General features: G+C 44.2%; 1 protein-coding gene across 1 annotated transcript in view; it reads right to left on the bottom strand.

Annotated features, from left to right (window-relative positions):
- ARID3B (AT rich interactive domain 3B (BRIGHT-like)) overlaps window positions 1-16,125 on the bottom strand; it is a 30,067-nt gene that overhangs the window by 11,878 nt on the left and 2,064 nt on the right. The window contains exons 2-3 of the mRNA XM_009578383.1: window positions 8,043-8,114; window positions 6,376-6,448 (exon numbers count right to left, since the gene is read on the bottom strand). Coding sequence (XP_009576678.1) covers window positions 6,376-6,448; window positions 8,043-8,114 — 145 coding nt within the window. The remainder of the gene's footprint in view (window positions 1-6,375; window positions 6,449-8,042; window positions 8,115-16,125) is intronic.

Raw genomic sequence — 16,125 nt, 5'->3', positions numbered from 1 at the left:
AACTGGCATCCAGTGCCCCACTTATATTAGCCCAGGCTCCAGCCGCGTTAACCTTCCCGCACAGGGTGCTCCTCCATCCCCGAAACGGAGATCCCACGGAGATTTGCTCTCTTGTACCCAGCTCAACTACAGTCCAACTCTTCAGCTGCTACTGACACAGCTGGGTCCAATATATTTGCTATTACAAATTTCTTCACCAGATGTTGAACCACCATGCAACTGGTGGTGGGTTTCCATACATACGACCTTTGAACCGAATGGACAAACTCTTCTTCTCTAGGCAGAGAGAGGTACAAATACAGAAGGCGACGCAGAGAAACGGGGGCAGCCAGGGAAAATAAAGGTTGGACAGGCAGGCTGCACAAAGTCAAAAATTGGAGCGTCTTCATGCCAAAATGGTTCCACCTTCTTCCATCCACCTGGATATCTACAGGGTCATCTCTTCAGTGTTGAGCCACCTCCGGCTGCTTGAGTGCAGCGGTTCATTAATCACTTGAAAAACATACTGTTAAATTTAGCGAGGGGGAACGCCAAGAACACCCAAAGCAAAGAGGAAGTACCAATACAAGAAAGAACTTGAAAAAACTAGGATTTGAGACACAAACACCCAGTCTTTGAGATGCTGGAGAAACATGTGACAATTTAACATCTCAGTCTTCAGGAGAAGTGAGGAAAAACCCCTCTGACTCCATCACTCAATTCTGTATACCTGGCGTTCAGAGATCCTCAGCTGGCAGTCACTAGAGCAGACTGGTATCAGATGAACAAGCTACAGAAAGGTTCATGCAAAGCAACAACAGCCAATCATTTGAAACGAATTTCTTTTGTACCCTGTGTCCAATGCCAACTCAGTTCATACAAAACATTTAAGCTGCTCAAGCATTCTTCATGTTGGTTAAATTTAAAACAAGTCTCCTGTAAGCCAGAACCAAGTAAACTCCCAATACTATTTTCCCATTAATTACAACTGCAGCTTCCAATATGATTTTTCTTTGGAGCTAAAGCAATATTAACTCTAAACCACCATTTTTCAGCTGCTTAAAACCAAGGGATATTAATTATTTGAACTGTACTGGGTATTTTCCCAGAAAATATTTTTTTAGATCCTTCTAAAGGGAAACTTCCAGGCTTTTTCCAAATTAGAGAAAAAATTCTCATGTCTCTATGTCTGCAATGAATGTTTTGGTGTATGAAAAACAGAAGAGAAGTAAGTTTGGTTTTTATGGGAAGGACCTGCTGATAACTACTTCTAAGTTATTGCAATTTGCAAATTGGCCCAGGTAAACTCCCCCAAAATATCAACTTAGTATCTGGTGGAGACCTTTAGTCACCTGGCACCTAAGGTTGATGAGCAAGACATTCCCTGCAAGAGTTTTCTGGATGCTACAGAGAACCCTACCTCAGGTACAGGACTATGCATCCCCAGAGGAGCTGCATTCAAGTTGTTTGGAGATCCCAAGCACTTTGCTTTGCACCTGTTTTTATCCTAACATCTCTTAAAAGTGTTTAAGTACATGGAGTAGTGCATTCTCTGTTCCCTGTTCTGAAAGGCTCAAACCACTTAAAAAATACAGAGGAATGTAAACCAGGATGCCAGTTCCTCCTGCAACTTAGAAGTCATCCTTTCTAACAATATAAAAGTAAAAACCTAAAATATTTCACTGATCCCCACTGCTTACCATTTGCACAAGATGCTTGTCACCATTTTTCCTGAGTCTAAGTCAGAACAGCTGACCAAAGAGGTTCTTTAAAGGAGGTACAGGAGGCAGAGATTTAGCTGTGTACAAATCCAAGGATCTAATGGGGAAGAGGACTTTGCCTGGTTGATTTCGACCATCCAGAAGAGACCTCTGCAGTGCCTCGAGTGAGAATTTTCCACTGCAGAACATCATTTGCTATTTAGGGAAGCTTTCGCTGTGGCTCAGCATTAAGCAGGTAGCATGAGCAAAGGATGCTGAGAATTTATGTCTATTGATGTCTCATTTAGAGAACTACATTGCTTAATTCAGATTCAAAAATATCTCCAGCGGATGAAAAGAAGAAACCTGCAAAATTGAATCAGTAGAAGAATGAAGTGTATTCCCCGGACAAACATTTCATAAACACGACTTGGCCTATAGATAAACGAATCCATCAGTAAATGCTTTTGTCAATACCCTGGATTTGTTGTATTTCCACATCTAAAATGTGCAGACAGAGCATACAACAGCAGGAAAACATTAAAACCACACGGTCAGACTTACAAAGCCCCTTCTATGTATATACATGTAAAAAAACCAGAATGGTCAAGCCATCTGGGAAAACCAAGGTCACGCAGAAACCTTGAACAAAATTAGTAGAGCTGTACAATTGGAGACGTTTTACGAGGTCTTCACAAAGGCAGTACTTAAAATGAACAAAACAGCTTCCCTTGAAAGGGAGCCTTTCCTAATACACCATAGCACGCAGTTAGATCTCTTCCCCATCAAACCTTTCCTCAAGAGGAATTGTCTTGCATGAACACTGCTGATCCTTCCAGGGGATGAAATAGTCCCACTACTCCAACTCTCTCCTGACCAGCACTACTGGAATACAATCAGCTCAATTACTGGTGGCTGCCTTAGTGGCTCTAAGAGTCATGCCACTAACAGTCCTTCACTATGTGGGGACAAAAAGCAGTCTAGCTGTGCTACCTAGTACATGCTACAGGGCTAACAGCTACATTTTTCTGCTACTCATCATACCTATGCCTTCTATCACACACAAAAAAGATGGCGACAAAATTTAGCTTCAGGGTATGTTCACAGGGTGCAAAGGACCTAAAAGAAGTGGAAGATATCATCTTTAATGCCGAGTCTGATCTGAGTAAATGAAAAAATTCTTTTCAGTAATACAGAACATGGGGGAACACAAGACTACCCTGAGTTATTGTAATGGATGCAGCTCTAGCCTGGGCACTTAGCAAACTGCTCCTGCCTGCAGTGCCCTCGGTGGCAGGTAGAACAAATCCAACCTCCGTGCCTCCAATGCGGCCCACTCCACAGCGCACTGAGAAGCCTCAGCCTGTGCCCTTAAAAAATGCCCTGAACCATAAACTTGCCCATAGAGTGGCTCCTCATGCAGCAAGAGGTAAAAAATACAGCTTCCAAGAAACCAGACCTCAAGACATCAAGGCTCAGCTTGTCACAAGACACCAGATCAGCAATGGAGATGGAGGGAAGCCACTGCTGAAGCTGTTTATCCCTGCTCAGTCTGAGGAAAAGACAACCTTTGGTTTGAGACTGCAGAAGAGCTGAGAAACTGCTCAGTCTGAGGAAAAGACAACCTTTGGCTTGAGACTGCAGAAGAGTTGAGAAAGGGGAAGGTGGAAGTGGTAATACAGCAAGCTAGCATCATCCCTGCCAAGCTGCATCAGGTCGGTCCTGCTGTAGGCCTGGTTCGAAGCTAGTCCTGCACACTAATTGCTCTCATCGGCTGGTCTCCCCTCCTCTCCCCATCTGCCCCTTCAATCACAGCCATGGTGGGACCCATTCACCTAAACACATACAAGGAATAAAACATCCAACAAAGGAAGAGTTACAGCTTTCCTCTCATCTCCCTCTTCCATCATTATTGCCACTGAAGGGCCATTTTATCACTTGCAGCTGTGGTCATTCAGCGACAACCTGCTGTGCTCAGAGGCAGATGAGACCTGCACATTTGATCTGCATTAAGCCTGTTTCATGGCTTCACATTTCTAGGTACATTCCTAACAGCAGCACCAACAACCAAATCTTTTCATCCCTCCACCTACTCAGTAGCTCCTGTGAAATCTGTCATTTATCTTTCACATCAGGCTTTTTTTCATTCAGCATCAGTTAGCAATCTGTGCCCCAAATCCATCAGCCCCAAACAACGGCCAGCACTTCTCCTGCTCCTCCTGGACAACAGCAAAATCCCATCTTTACACCAGCAATGTTTATTAGCAGAGCTGCTTTCCATTCCCTTCAGACACAAGGTGCAAATTAACCAGCTCTTCACACATACTAGCTAAGAAACACAGCACTTTGCTCTCAGGTGCAATGAGCCCTCAGCTGTATCCATCTTTGGGGGACTCTTTCAGAATAAGGCAGCTCTTCAGCCTTGCTTGGTTTAGGATGCTCATTTGGCACATAAAGCAAGGGGAGGAGAAACGAAAGCCTGAATGGTATCCTATGATAACTTTGCACAGAAGCTCCCAGATTTTTGAAGATCCCAGGACAGGACACCGGGCAAGCCCATCTGCTCATCAGAAAAACCAAAGCCCTGCTGTAGATAGCAGTGAGGAGAGCAGGCATGGGAAAAGTGGACAGTACAGCTTCTGAAAAACCATGCCAAGTCAAAAGATTTCCTTTGAGGTAAGACACAGCAGCTCAGATTAACAACAGAAGAGCAGCTGCCTCCTATAGCTCAACGTATGCTGTTCAGTTCTCCTATAAACCTGAAGAAACTTAGCTCCCCGGAGTCCTTCTGCCTATTTCTTTTGGGGGTGCCAAAATATAAAGCAAGCCCACAACTGCCTCGTACCCTGCAATCTAGCCAGTTCCCCAGAGCAGGGCCAAACATTTCCAGCCCCTCTGGCAGAGGGCTGTCAGTTCACAGCATCTCTCTCCCATGGGTACTGGGCTCTTATATTTCATTTTCAGCCTTCTAGCAAGCACGAAAACAAGGGAGTCTCCGGAAAACAAATACACTTGGAAATGTCCAGATGATTAAAAGCTAAACTCCTACAGCAACCAGCTGGTGACCACCTCAGCCCCTGCACCGGGAACATGTCAATTATAAATAATTAAAAGGTAATAGGAAGGAGACACTGAAGTATTAAGCAGATTTCTCTCTAGGTATCTGGAGGTTTCTATTGCTGCCAATCACACCCTTCAGATTATTGTCTTGTCTGTCAGTCATCCCAGCCCTTACACCAACACATGAGCTCAGGTTAACATTTGCAAGTAAACCAATTAAGCCCAGTTATGCCTCTGCACACGAAAGCCAAAAATATCAGCAAAACCTGGCTCTAATTTTTAACCAACTTGGAAGCATAACCTCAAACTGCTGGAGAGTGAAAATTCACACAGGTCAGCTGTCAGCTCTAGCCATGCCAGGAAAGACAGACATGGATATGAAGAGCAATTGCAATAGCTGCATTTTGGATAGCCTTTCCTCTGCTTGTCATCTAGTCACCCACAGAGGGGGATGCATCGGAAGATGCAGGGTTCAAAAAACAACTGGAAATGAGACTCCAGCTTCAACCCAGCAATCAGATAATTTCCAAATAGATGAGACTGAGATGTTGCATATTTGTACTTTATTAGACTCTCTGGGCACAATATTGCTGGTGACACTAAGGCAGCCCCCCTTCCAAATAAGCACAACCTGGCTTGTTTGGTCCAGCACCCTCTCAGAGAGCATTATGCCATGAGGGAGCAAAGCGTCCTTTTTATGTCTGTTCTTCACACCGACCTTCAGCAGACTTTTTGGAAACAATGAAAAGCTCTATAGCACAATTTAACACTTTTTGTCAGAAGCGTCTTTGTTGGAAAAGTCTGTCTGGCCTGGCATGCTTGGAGAGGTAACAGAAAAGAGCACCACAAAAGATTTACCACAAATGTTCAGAGACATTTTATACAGTTTTATACAATACTACATATATGTACGTTGTTATTATGAATAGTTTGCAATGAGGGAACCGATCTTTGATAACTAGGGGACAGAAAGAGACTTTTGTGACATCCCAGCTGAGCTACTTCACACATGCGTCACCACTCCTGTAGCAAGGAGAGATGCAAGTTGCTGACACCACAGGGAGGAATGTGAGAACGTTTCTAAACTGCGTGCTTCTGCACTCAGTTACACAAAATTACTAAACGGAAAGCTGACACATTGTGATTCTACAGGAAAATGTGGCTCGGTGTCTATTTTCCCAGTCCCCAGATTGCGTGCCACTACTCTATGCAGACTGTGAAGGCATTCACAGTCAGCTTCCACATGCCATTGAAATCAAATGAGAGAAGATGTGTGATCATACCACCTGAAGGGGAGACCAGAGAATCTGTAGTGGTGCTCAGCCTTCTTTCAAAAATCCTTGGGGAACCAGGCTTCTTGGGCTTCAGCGCATGGACATATTAGGTATGTATTAGGTAGGAGTGAGAGTAGAAAAACAGTGTCTGTGAAATTAAGTTATGGGGCAGAAGAGTTCTTTCCTACTGAGCTCCTTATCTCCCAAGGTAAATATCTCAAGTCTTACCATTGCTCTTCCACCAGAGCTGTAGGTTCAAGGGCTGGATTTGTTCTTTCAAACTCAGGAGGGAAGAATTCAAACTGCAACAGCACCCCTCTGCTCTATTTTACCTTATCAAGTTCAAATAAACGCTCACTCACCCCTCTTCTGCATAAAGATGAAGAGGTCATCCAGGAACTCTTTCCGTTCAGGGTCACTATCCAGTTCATAGAGCTGGAGGAACACATAAAAATGAAGGCACAATCCACAATGAGACAGATAAAAAATAAAATAATAATATTAGCTGCTTCTAACAGGTGATCTGGTGTTTGTACCAGGGGAATAAAAGGCAGCCACAGGCAAAGAGGCAAAATGAGGAAGGATTCCTTAGCAATTTGGTGGACAAGGCTGCAGTGACAGCTTGAGGACCCTCATTATGGCTTGCCTTGCTCAGCCCCTCAGTAACTCCTCTAGGCACAGCAGAGACTGGCACCCTGAAGACAACAGGATTCAACTCAGTTAACAGCACTGCTACAGAGCAGGGTTTGAAACCAACCGAAAGCAAAGGGGACAGAAACTATTAAGACAAACTGGAAAGAAAGATGAGACAACCAGAAGGAAGGTGACAGTGGTCCAGGGCAGATTAGTGCTCTGTACTTTTGAGACACCAGGGATGTAAACTTCCCTGCAGCTTCTCCTAGCCTCATGATTCCCTCCTTCAGGGATTGTCACTTACGTGACAAACTCCAAGTCCCTTGAAGGAGGAGATGAAAGGATAGAGCTTTTCTGTAACTACTAATGCCTGGCAGGAAAGGCTCCTCTAAAATAAGCCAAAAAGCCTCGAAAAATATCAGAAACCAGCCTGGAACCAGTTTGCCACAGAAATAATTTTACCAAAAGACTTAAAACCCCACATATTTAAAACAAAATTCCAAAGGCAGCTTATTCCAAAGGAGAGGCACTGTATGCTAGCGTTATCCACTGATTTTTCAGAAGGGACAGGCATGAGTGTCATCTTACAACTACCTCTCGAACCGAAAAATCTAATTTTCACCTATCAAGAATCCTGTGAGGCCACAAAGTGACAGGCTGAAAGGGCTGAAGTCAGTCTCTCACTGATACAGGAGGATATAGAACAAGACTGAAGACAATGCTGTACATGAAGCAGAATTTAATTCCTTTTCTCGTTTGCATTGAGGAAGAACCCTGCAAAACTCCAGGAATTTTTCTGCTGGTTGTAGCTAGTCTTGTGGAGCAGCGCAACAGAAAAGCAAAAATTCACTAGGAAATATGTATTTCAGCCTCTCCACAGTTACTGCTAGCTACTTGGTATTCATCTAGTCCAAAAGAAGAGGGGCTTTTTGGGTTCGTTTCCTGTGAAGCTCTGTGCTTCCTCACACACTGAGCACTGGGAAGAAAACACACCGGCGTATTTGCAGAGCAATTAGCTGCACCCTTCAGAAAGAGCCAGCTTAGCTTAAAATGAATTCCTCTGGCTGATGTGACACACAGCTGCCACATTCAAATCCACAACCACAGTGCTAATCAGGTTCAAGAAATGAAATACTCTTCTACCAACCGGAGAAAGCATTGACTAAGATTTTAAATGTCAAAAGTCTAGTTATGAAGTCTTAGTTCAAACCATTCCAGTGATCAAAGGCAACAAAATAGCCCAAAATAGCACGTTTGTAGGCAGAGGGCTGCAGGACAAAGCAGTTTTCTTACAAATTCACTACAGAGGAACAGTGAGGGCTCAGTAGTCACCCTCTGTGACTGAAAGAATTCCCCAAAGTTACCCGTTCCCCAAAATCCCCAGGATCAGACTGACCTTGGCAAAGTCTCGTGAAATTTCTCTTCCTCGGCATCCATCACCTTCGTCGCTCCAGGTCACGTTGCCATTCTAGGGAGAGAAAAATGAAAGGGTAAAAGGATCGCCAGCGAAAGGCTTTCCAGACAACTCCAGAAAGCTTGCAAATGTGCATTTTTGGGCACAAACACATGCAAAAGCAGCTGCTGGCTTAGACCAAGATGACTAGAAAGATGAGGGACATTTGTGCATTTGTCACAGCACAGTTTCCTGGAATCTCTGACACTCAGCCCAAAATGGGAAGTGGCATTTCACCTTCCAGTCAACTACTGAAGGTAGGGGAAGTTTTTCAGCTCTAAGATTTTTCCCGCAGAAATGTATCTCAAAAAAGTTGTCTTGACACCAGGGAAAACCATTCTAGAGGAAAGTCCTCAACACCTTCAACAGATGCCTGCCTTCACCTGCTAAACAGAAGTGTGCTAACCCCCCTGAAGCAGGTGCTTTGTTGTAATGAGGTCCAACACCTAAATAGAGAGGCACTGCTTTTGCTCCCCATGTCCATCTTTTTACCAAGTGCACATCCTAGAGCCCCTAGTGAAAGGTGCAGGGGTTACCCAGGCGTCCTTCCCTTCCGTTTGCCAGGTGACACCAAACACACTTGGAAATGCCCTTCTGTCCTCACCCCGCTTGCCTACAAAACCAAAACCAGAGCGTGCTGAAGAAAGAGGGAAATAATCTCACTGGAAAGCTTCTTGCCAACCCAGGACCCTTACTCCTGGAAGCTCCTGGATCTGGATTTTCTCCACAGAAATGGAAAGCTCAGCTTTGCTGGATTAAGGTTCATTCTTCTTAGGCATTAAAAGGATTACTCTAGTTAGGCGTATTCTACTTGGTAAATCATCATCCTGAAATGATCACCGGGGCTGGAAACCAGCAGAGGCAGCCTCTGGCTGTATGGCAGGACCAAGACCAGAAGAATGATCCTGAAAAACTGTTCAAGCATCTTTAAACCATAAACTTCATAAAGTTCCAGTATAGCAAGTGCTCCAGAGCCACTCAAGGAAAGAGAACAACCAAATCCACCCAGCAAGGTAGCTTGGACTACCCTGCCCTGATAAACACGCAGCATCCTAACGCAGATAGAAAAGCACTGAAGACAGCAAGAGGTTTCAGCACAAAAAAAAGGCATGCGAATTAGAGAGGTTGTCCAATATCTGATATCTTGGAGTCATCTGGTTGTGACACATACATTGCATTAGAAAGATGAATAGCTCTTGTCAAGGCCAGGCAAAGCTACATTTCCCCCTTTAAAAAACACTGCAGTGAGCTGCCCTAATGCCTGCTGATTTAGTTTGAGCCAGTAATTCCTGCTGGAAAGTCAATTATCCAGTGAGTCCCATCAACTGAAAGATATTTAATGGGGGATTATTGCCACTTCTGTTATGTCAGCTGTTTATTACAGCAGATCAATTCCCAACCCTCTCTAGGAAGAGATCTGAAGAACAGTTTTGTTCACAGGAGGATTCATCTGGGTGTCCTTTGCCAGCAGAGATTAAAAACACAGTTTTTTTACTAATTACAGTAACATCCAGCTGCTCCTAAAACCCCACTGATTGTTAACTCCGATCAACAAACCTATGTGAACAGTCAGAATAAGAGACCGTCTCTTCAGAAGGCAGCAGCTATTTCCCATCCTCAACTTTACACACTCCAAGGCAAAATGATCTGTAGAGGGCTGAGCTGCTTTCTTCCCAAGTTTGTACTTGGTTATAAATCGAGAGAGCAAAACTGCTTGTGGTGTTAAACTGGGTGCTCCAAGAAGTAAACCACTTGCTTTCACAGGGAACTTTGGTCATGCTGAGAGCTTATTCCACTACATTTGAGGACACGGAGACTGAAGAGAAGAGAGCTTAAAGGATACAATTCTGTACTGCCAGTGGGTTTGAACTTGATAAAATTTCCAGGAACAAAACTTTCCATGGGATTAAAGACTCTTTAGAAGTTATTTTACTTGGTCCATTTGAAGAAAAAGGGTAATTAGAAAAGAATGACAAGATTAAGGTTCGATACAGAGCATAAGCAGAATATATGTACCCTACTTCCCGTACCTACAACCCGAGATGGTCGAGAGCACAGAAGTAATGCTCCCCCACACCTCGCTGGTGAAAAGGAGCTTAAAGCAGGCTGAAGCCATCAGTGTTTTGCCATATGTCCAGAAAGTTGGCAGAGACGGGTATCACCTGGCGTGACACGGAGTGATCTGAGGTGAGAGACGGTGGACAGCATTAGCATTTCCTCCTGCAATAGCTGGAAAGGTTTAAAGCCAGTTACCACTCCCCACGTTAAGCTATCAGAAGAGATAAGGAGAGTGGTTCTCATCCACCTCGGTGTCGCGGTGTAAATCAGCAAGGGTGCGCTGAAACGACACATGGGCTGCGGAGACATGAGGACAGAGCACAGGTTTGTTTTGGGAAGTGGAGTTAGCGAAGTCTCGGGCTAGCATGAAATGTCAGCTCAGCAGCCGGGGAATAAAGCCTTATTTATTCAGAGAACAGAGTACAAGCACCGACAGGCACTTTCCCAGGCTTCAGCTTTGATCTTGAGGGACTATTCTGCTCACCAAAACCTTTGGGTCCGTGCCAAGGCTACAACCAAAGATACCAAATATTGGCAGCGGTCAGAGCAGCGACCCGAGCACAACTGGAACAGGTAAATCAGTAAAGAGCCCCACAAAGCTGCTGAAGCAAGAGGTGCTCCATATGTAGAATAAACTACATTTTGCACAGCAAGAGAGCTCAGCAGGAGCTTTGGTATCAAGCTTCCTTTCCATTCCTCCTAGGAAAACAAAGTTACCCTATGCTGAGAAGCCCTCCTCCGTATAAACAGCAGGAACCTGAGAAATCAATATATCCTCACAAGTCATTAAAAGACCTTTGTATAAGGCAGGCAATAGTAGCAGGAAGGAAAAAACACTGTTCAGAGAGGCAAGTCATTCTCTGGGGAGAGTCCTGCCTCTCCCTCCACCCATTTGTATCGAGGGAATTTGCTGATGTTTGACAAACAGCCCTTGCGTTACCACGGGCAAGAATTTATCTGGTTTCTTGCAGAAAAGCAGCACTGGCTGTGCTTTACCCCCCCAATATCGAGCATGAGTGGGAAGGCAGAGGTGTTGGGAAGGGCTGGCCACCTTCACGGGCTGCTGGCAGAGCCAGGGAGCCTTCCCCCCGCTGCAGACACACCTCGGAGGCCACCAGAGCCCCCCCCCGAACCGCCCTCTCCCCGAGAGGCTGCGGGCCTGGCTTCAGAAGCAATTATATCTGGAGCTATTTTAGGATTACTCCCTAACCACCTGGAATATCTTATTAGAGGGAAGCTCAGATGTCCAGAGCAATTTTGGTTTCCAGTCCCACACTCAAAAGCCAGAGTTAACCCTGAGTTGCCAAGCAGACAGAAAAGGAGATGACAAACGCTTTCCTGCTTCGTCCAGCCCATTCTTTTAAGGACAAAAACATTACAAAAAAGCAACCTCAACCCATCCCTGCAGGACACCTACCTCTCAAATATTACCAGCTCGCATGTCTGTCCCTCCCAGAGACTAGAGAACTAATCAAAACTCTGTGCTCAATAAAAAAGTGAAGTATTAAGGCAAACAGAACAGCAGCTCATGGTCTCCTTCTCCAGTTTTGCCTGCACAAATTGCAGTTAGTGCGCAAACAGGGACATTGGTGAGAAATTGGAAATGCTCCTTTTCCAGATCATTCCCCAGTTTCATACATCTGTTAGAGAGGGGCTCAACTAAAGCCCGATGGGGTTTTACCGAACTACAAAGTTGTATCCAAATGGCAAATTCTGAACTGGAGAGAACCCACTAAAGCTTTAATACATAAAAGAAAAGAGAAAAAAACTTCTGGCATGAAACTCAATCATTCTGCACCTCCTTACTGCAGACCTGCAGTTTTGACAGAGGTTTTAGGCCAGAAATCTGCTGAAATATCCACTTAGGGACAAGGCTAAACGTTGCAGTGAAAAAGAAAGCCCCTCCCCTACTCCATGGGTTAACTGAAAGCACCGAGTCAATGAAAAGGTACAGGGGCAGCAATTTCAGGATTATCAGAGAATCCACAGAAATTCCTTTTGTGGGTAGAGTTAAGCCTTAGGAAGTGAAACAGATGCTATTATAAAGAAAACTGTTGTACTACAAAACGCTGATAAGATCAGGACTACTGCCCTGAGCTGCAAGTTCTCAACCATGGAGAACCAAGTTATAATTACTGCGTGCACAAGCTGCCTGGTAAAGCTCTGCTGAAATTGGAATAAACCCTTCCCAGTCTTACTAACAACAGAGCTCAATTCAATATCTGCAAGCTTCAAAGATGGGTTTTGAAAACATTTTAGTGATTTCAGGAATGGCAGGGAGGATGGGGAAGGAAAGAAAAAGAATGGACTGAAGTTAACAGATTAATTACTTTTTTATTAGGTTTCTTTTATGTGCTCCCATGACCTAGTGACTGCAGGACCAACACAATTCTTTGCAAAACAGGAATCTGCTTCCTTATCCTTAAGGAAAAGTTGGACTCTTTGTGAATGACTCCTATTCACAAATACTCAGAGGAATTAACTAAAATGTAAGTGACAAGAAGATTTGTTCAGTGCTATATAGCTGTGGGAAGAGAAGTTCTCCCTGCCACACGAGAGAGTCTCAGGTTTACCCTGAAGTGAGAAAAACAGAAGTGTAAGAATACAACACATTCGAGCTCTTTCCATGTACCGTTCTCCAGTGTTAGCTAGAATTTCGATAAATTGGCACCAAAGGAGACAAGCTGCAACTATTCCTAAAGATAGATTTAGCGCCTGAACAATTCCTAAAATAAGCCATATCTTCCCCAGGATATAAATGAGCTCCTCGCTCTGCTCCTTTGCTCTGCCTCCAGATATAGCACAGTCGCTGCAATATAACATAACCTTGATGAAGCCTATGGAATTGCCCCATGAGATGAAGATCTGGGGGAATTCTCTGATGTCTAATACAAGCTGTTTGTAGGCTGCTGCCTACAGTCACTATCACAAACGGTTTTTTGGTTCTCTTCTCCCATACGTTATTTGTTACATTAAACACAAAGGAGGCTTTGTCACCAAGATCCTGCTCTGCTCCAGCCACTGATGCTGTACTTTAAGTTACATATCAGCGTGAACTCCAAGTTAAGGCGCTACAGCAGAAGCAGACTGTCACAGGGATGAAGACTTCATCAAAACAAACCTAAACCATGAATTCAGGAGAAGTAGCAATTGGGAATTTAAGAATTAAAATCTGTTCTTATGGAAAATAGCTTTCAGTAAAAGAGAAACCAAGTATCTAACATTGGCTATTAATGAAGAATTCTCCTCCCACCACATCATAAAAATAAAAATACCCAGTGACCCACGTAAGGAATTAAAAATCCAACCCTTGAATTGGGCCCTGGATATGTGAAATAACTAGGAGGCAAAAAAATGCACTGTGTGAAATGCAACTTTTTAATTCCTGGAACCTTCCCCCCCTCTGGATTAATGAGTATCTCCTGAGCAATACCTCAATACATACAACACTTGAGGCACATACTTAAGGTTATGGAATCTCAGCCACTCATTCCTAGACCCTAGAGCAAAAGCAAAGTAATTATTTTAAGCTGACTTATCTTAATAAACACTGTGACCTTTGTAAAAGTTTAGGTCAGGATTTTCAGGAGTGACTGGTGATTTCTGAGAATCTAACATGAGACATCCCCAAAAACCAAACCGCAAACCACTCTCTGAAAGTCAGACAGCTGCTTTATGGAGACTTACCTTGCTGCATTTAAGAAGGCATTAAGTATCAGCTGATGCCTGAAAACCTTGGCTTTATTTTTACATTCCACGAAGGAATGCACGTACTAATGTGCGCACTGTAGTAACAGCCTGACAAAATTGCTCATGCTAGTGCTGCACACCAGCCTCGAGTGGAAAAGGAGCAAGCAGCACCAGCAAGACAGCGGCTGTGGTCCTGCCCTTCCTACACGGCTCTCCCTGGTAACCAGAGACATCGCCAAGCAATGCAAGAACCCACGGGACACGGACCCACACCCAAACATCTGCTAAAAGCAACATTTTCACCCATGGAATTAAAAGCTCATTTTTCTTCAAAGACAGGCAGCCCACAACGCCCTTTTCGAGGACGGCTGCGGGAGCCTTTGGCTGTCGGAGCCATGATGGATTTGCACGGGATTCAAGCAAGTCCGAGTGAGCTGAGCACACCCCCCCCCGGCTCTTCTTTCGGGACTGCAACTCCCTGACAAGCAACTCCACTCCCTTGTTGTTTTGTGCTGACAGGATTCCCACCGCCCCTGTGCCATAAGCTGAGCCAGCTCTTTTGTCTGCCAGCTTGTTCTACAATTATTTACTTGGCTGTCCGGGACCGAACAGAACAGGGCTTCATCTTGCTGGTAGTTTCCATCTTTCTGCCATCTTCATGCCACATACCTTCCAGGCAATCTTAGCCTTACACTTTCAAGATACATTTTTCTCCAAGGGTGTCACTTTCAGAAGAACAATCCACACTTGAAAGAAGAAATAGAAGTGACTTTTTCTTCCTCTTCCGCAAGCAACAGCCATTATGCATACCACAAATACTCCCAGAGCAGAGCTAGCTGGAAGCAGTGTATGCTGACTGGTTATTAGCCTCCATCTCAACAGAAGCTAAAAAAAGACAAGTTCAGGAATCATTTCGAAAACAAACTGAAGAACACAGGCACTTCTGCATTTGATCCTGATTTTTCTGCCTAAAAACCATTTTACACAAAGACAAAAGAAAAAGCCCAGTATTTTTAAAGCATGCATTTGAAATGAAAAAATTCAAGCAGGGCTCACACTAGAGCAGCGTGCTACCATTTAGCATACGGGATTATGCAGACAGTCCACAGTTGCACACACACTTCTCCCCCTTCGCTGTCATGCCAGCCAACAGTTCTTGCCTGCCCCCCCGGTTTATTCCTACCTCCAGGCAGCCCCCCGCTCACCAGCTCTGAACTGGTATACCGCAGTTAAATTTTTACTCCCTGGTATGCAGACTCCACTGGTGAATGCAAACAAGTTGATCTGCAACATTTACCCTACTCAAGGTGAATATACTGCACCAGCATCACCTATACTGGGCACTTCAATATGGCCTTTTGAGCATGCCATAGCACCTTAATAACATTGTTCACCGCATGATTATGAACATAAGCCATGCCTCGCTGGGCAGACCATCTAGCCCAGTACTCCATCTTCAATAACAGCTCCAGGAGACAGTATTTCAGGACAATATGTGAACCTGCCCACTTTCTGCCATACTTTCCCACCATCCAGAAGTGTCATAGCACAGCACATCCCTGATATTCCTTTATAATCCATTCCTTAACTTGATGCCCATGAATTTCTCTAATTCCATTCTTTACTGCTGTACCGTCTGCCTCCCCTGCAGTGAAATACATTACTTTAATGCAGCAACAAGAGGGTTTTTCTTTTAGTTTTAGTCTTTTCTTTTAGTCTTTTTTTCTTTTTCACTTCCTGGTGAAGTTTTGTGCACTTTGGCTTCCAGAATAAGTTGGCCTGAAATCAGACTAAGCTGCAACCTACTACCAAAATACTTGATTACTGCGGAAACAGGCCAAAGTAACTGGATCCGTATTAGTGCACAGGATGCCAATTGTAAAACAGTTTGGTTTTTTTTTTTGCTATTCCACATCAGCTAAGACCAGATCTAGCATGCTTATGGTCATTTGTCTTCCCAAAACAGGGCAAATGACCTAGGAACCAAGCCTATTAATTCAGTAAGATTCACAGGACTCTCACAAGATAAGCAAGTATTGGAAAGAAGCACAATGACATACTTGTTAGCACCAGCCGAGCTAGAAATAAAAACAGCCACAGAGTAATGCCAAGTTTGTTGTTGTTTGTTTTTTTTTTTTAGAAAGTGATCCCCCTAACAACACCAGAGTCCTGCCTACTATTCTCCGCCTAGAGACCTGAAAGAGGAAGTTTTCACCAGTCACTCCAATCCAGTAAATTCTGAAGCAATTTCTCTAGCGACCGTCCCCTGACCGACATA

The sequence above is a fragment of the Fulmarus glacialis genome, unplaced genomic scaffold (genome assembly GCF_000690835.1).
Source record: "Fulmarus glacialis isolate BGI_N327 unplaced genomic scaffold, ASM69083v1 scaffold21925, whole genome shotgun sequence".
NCBI lineage: Eukaryota > Metazoa > Chordata > Aves > Procellariiformes > Procellariidae > Fulmarus > Fulmarus glacialis.
The sequence above is the reverse complement of the archived record's forward strand: the minus strand, read 5'-3'. Positions and strand labels throughout refer to the sequence as shown.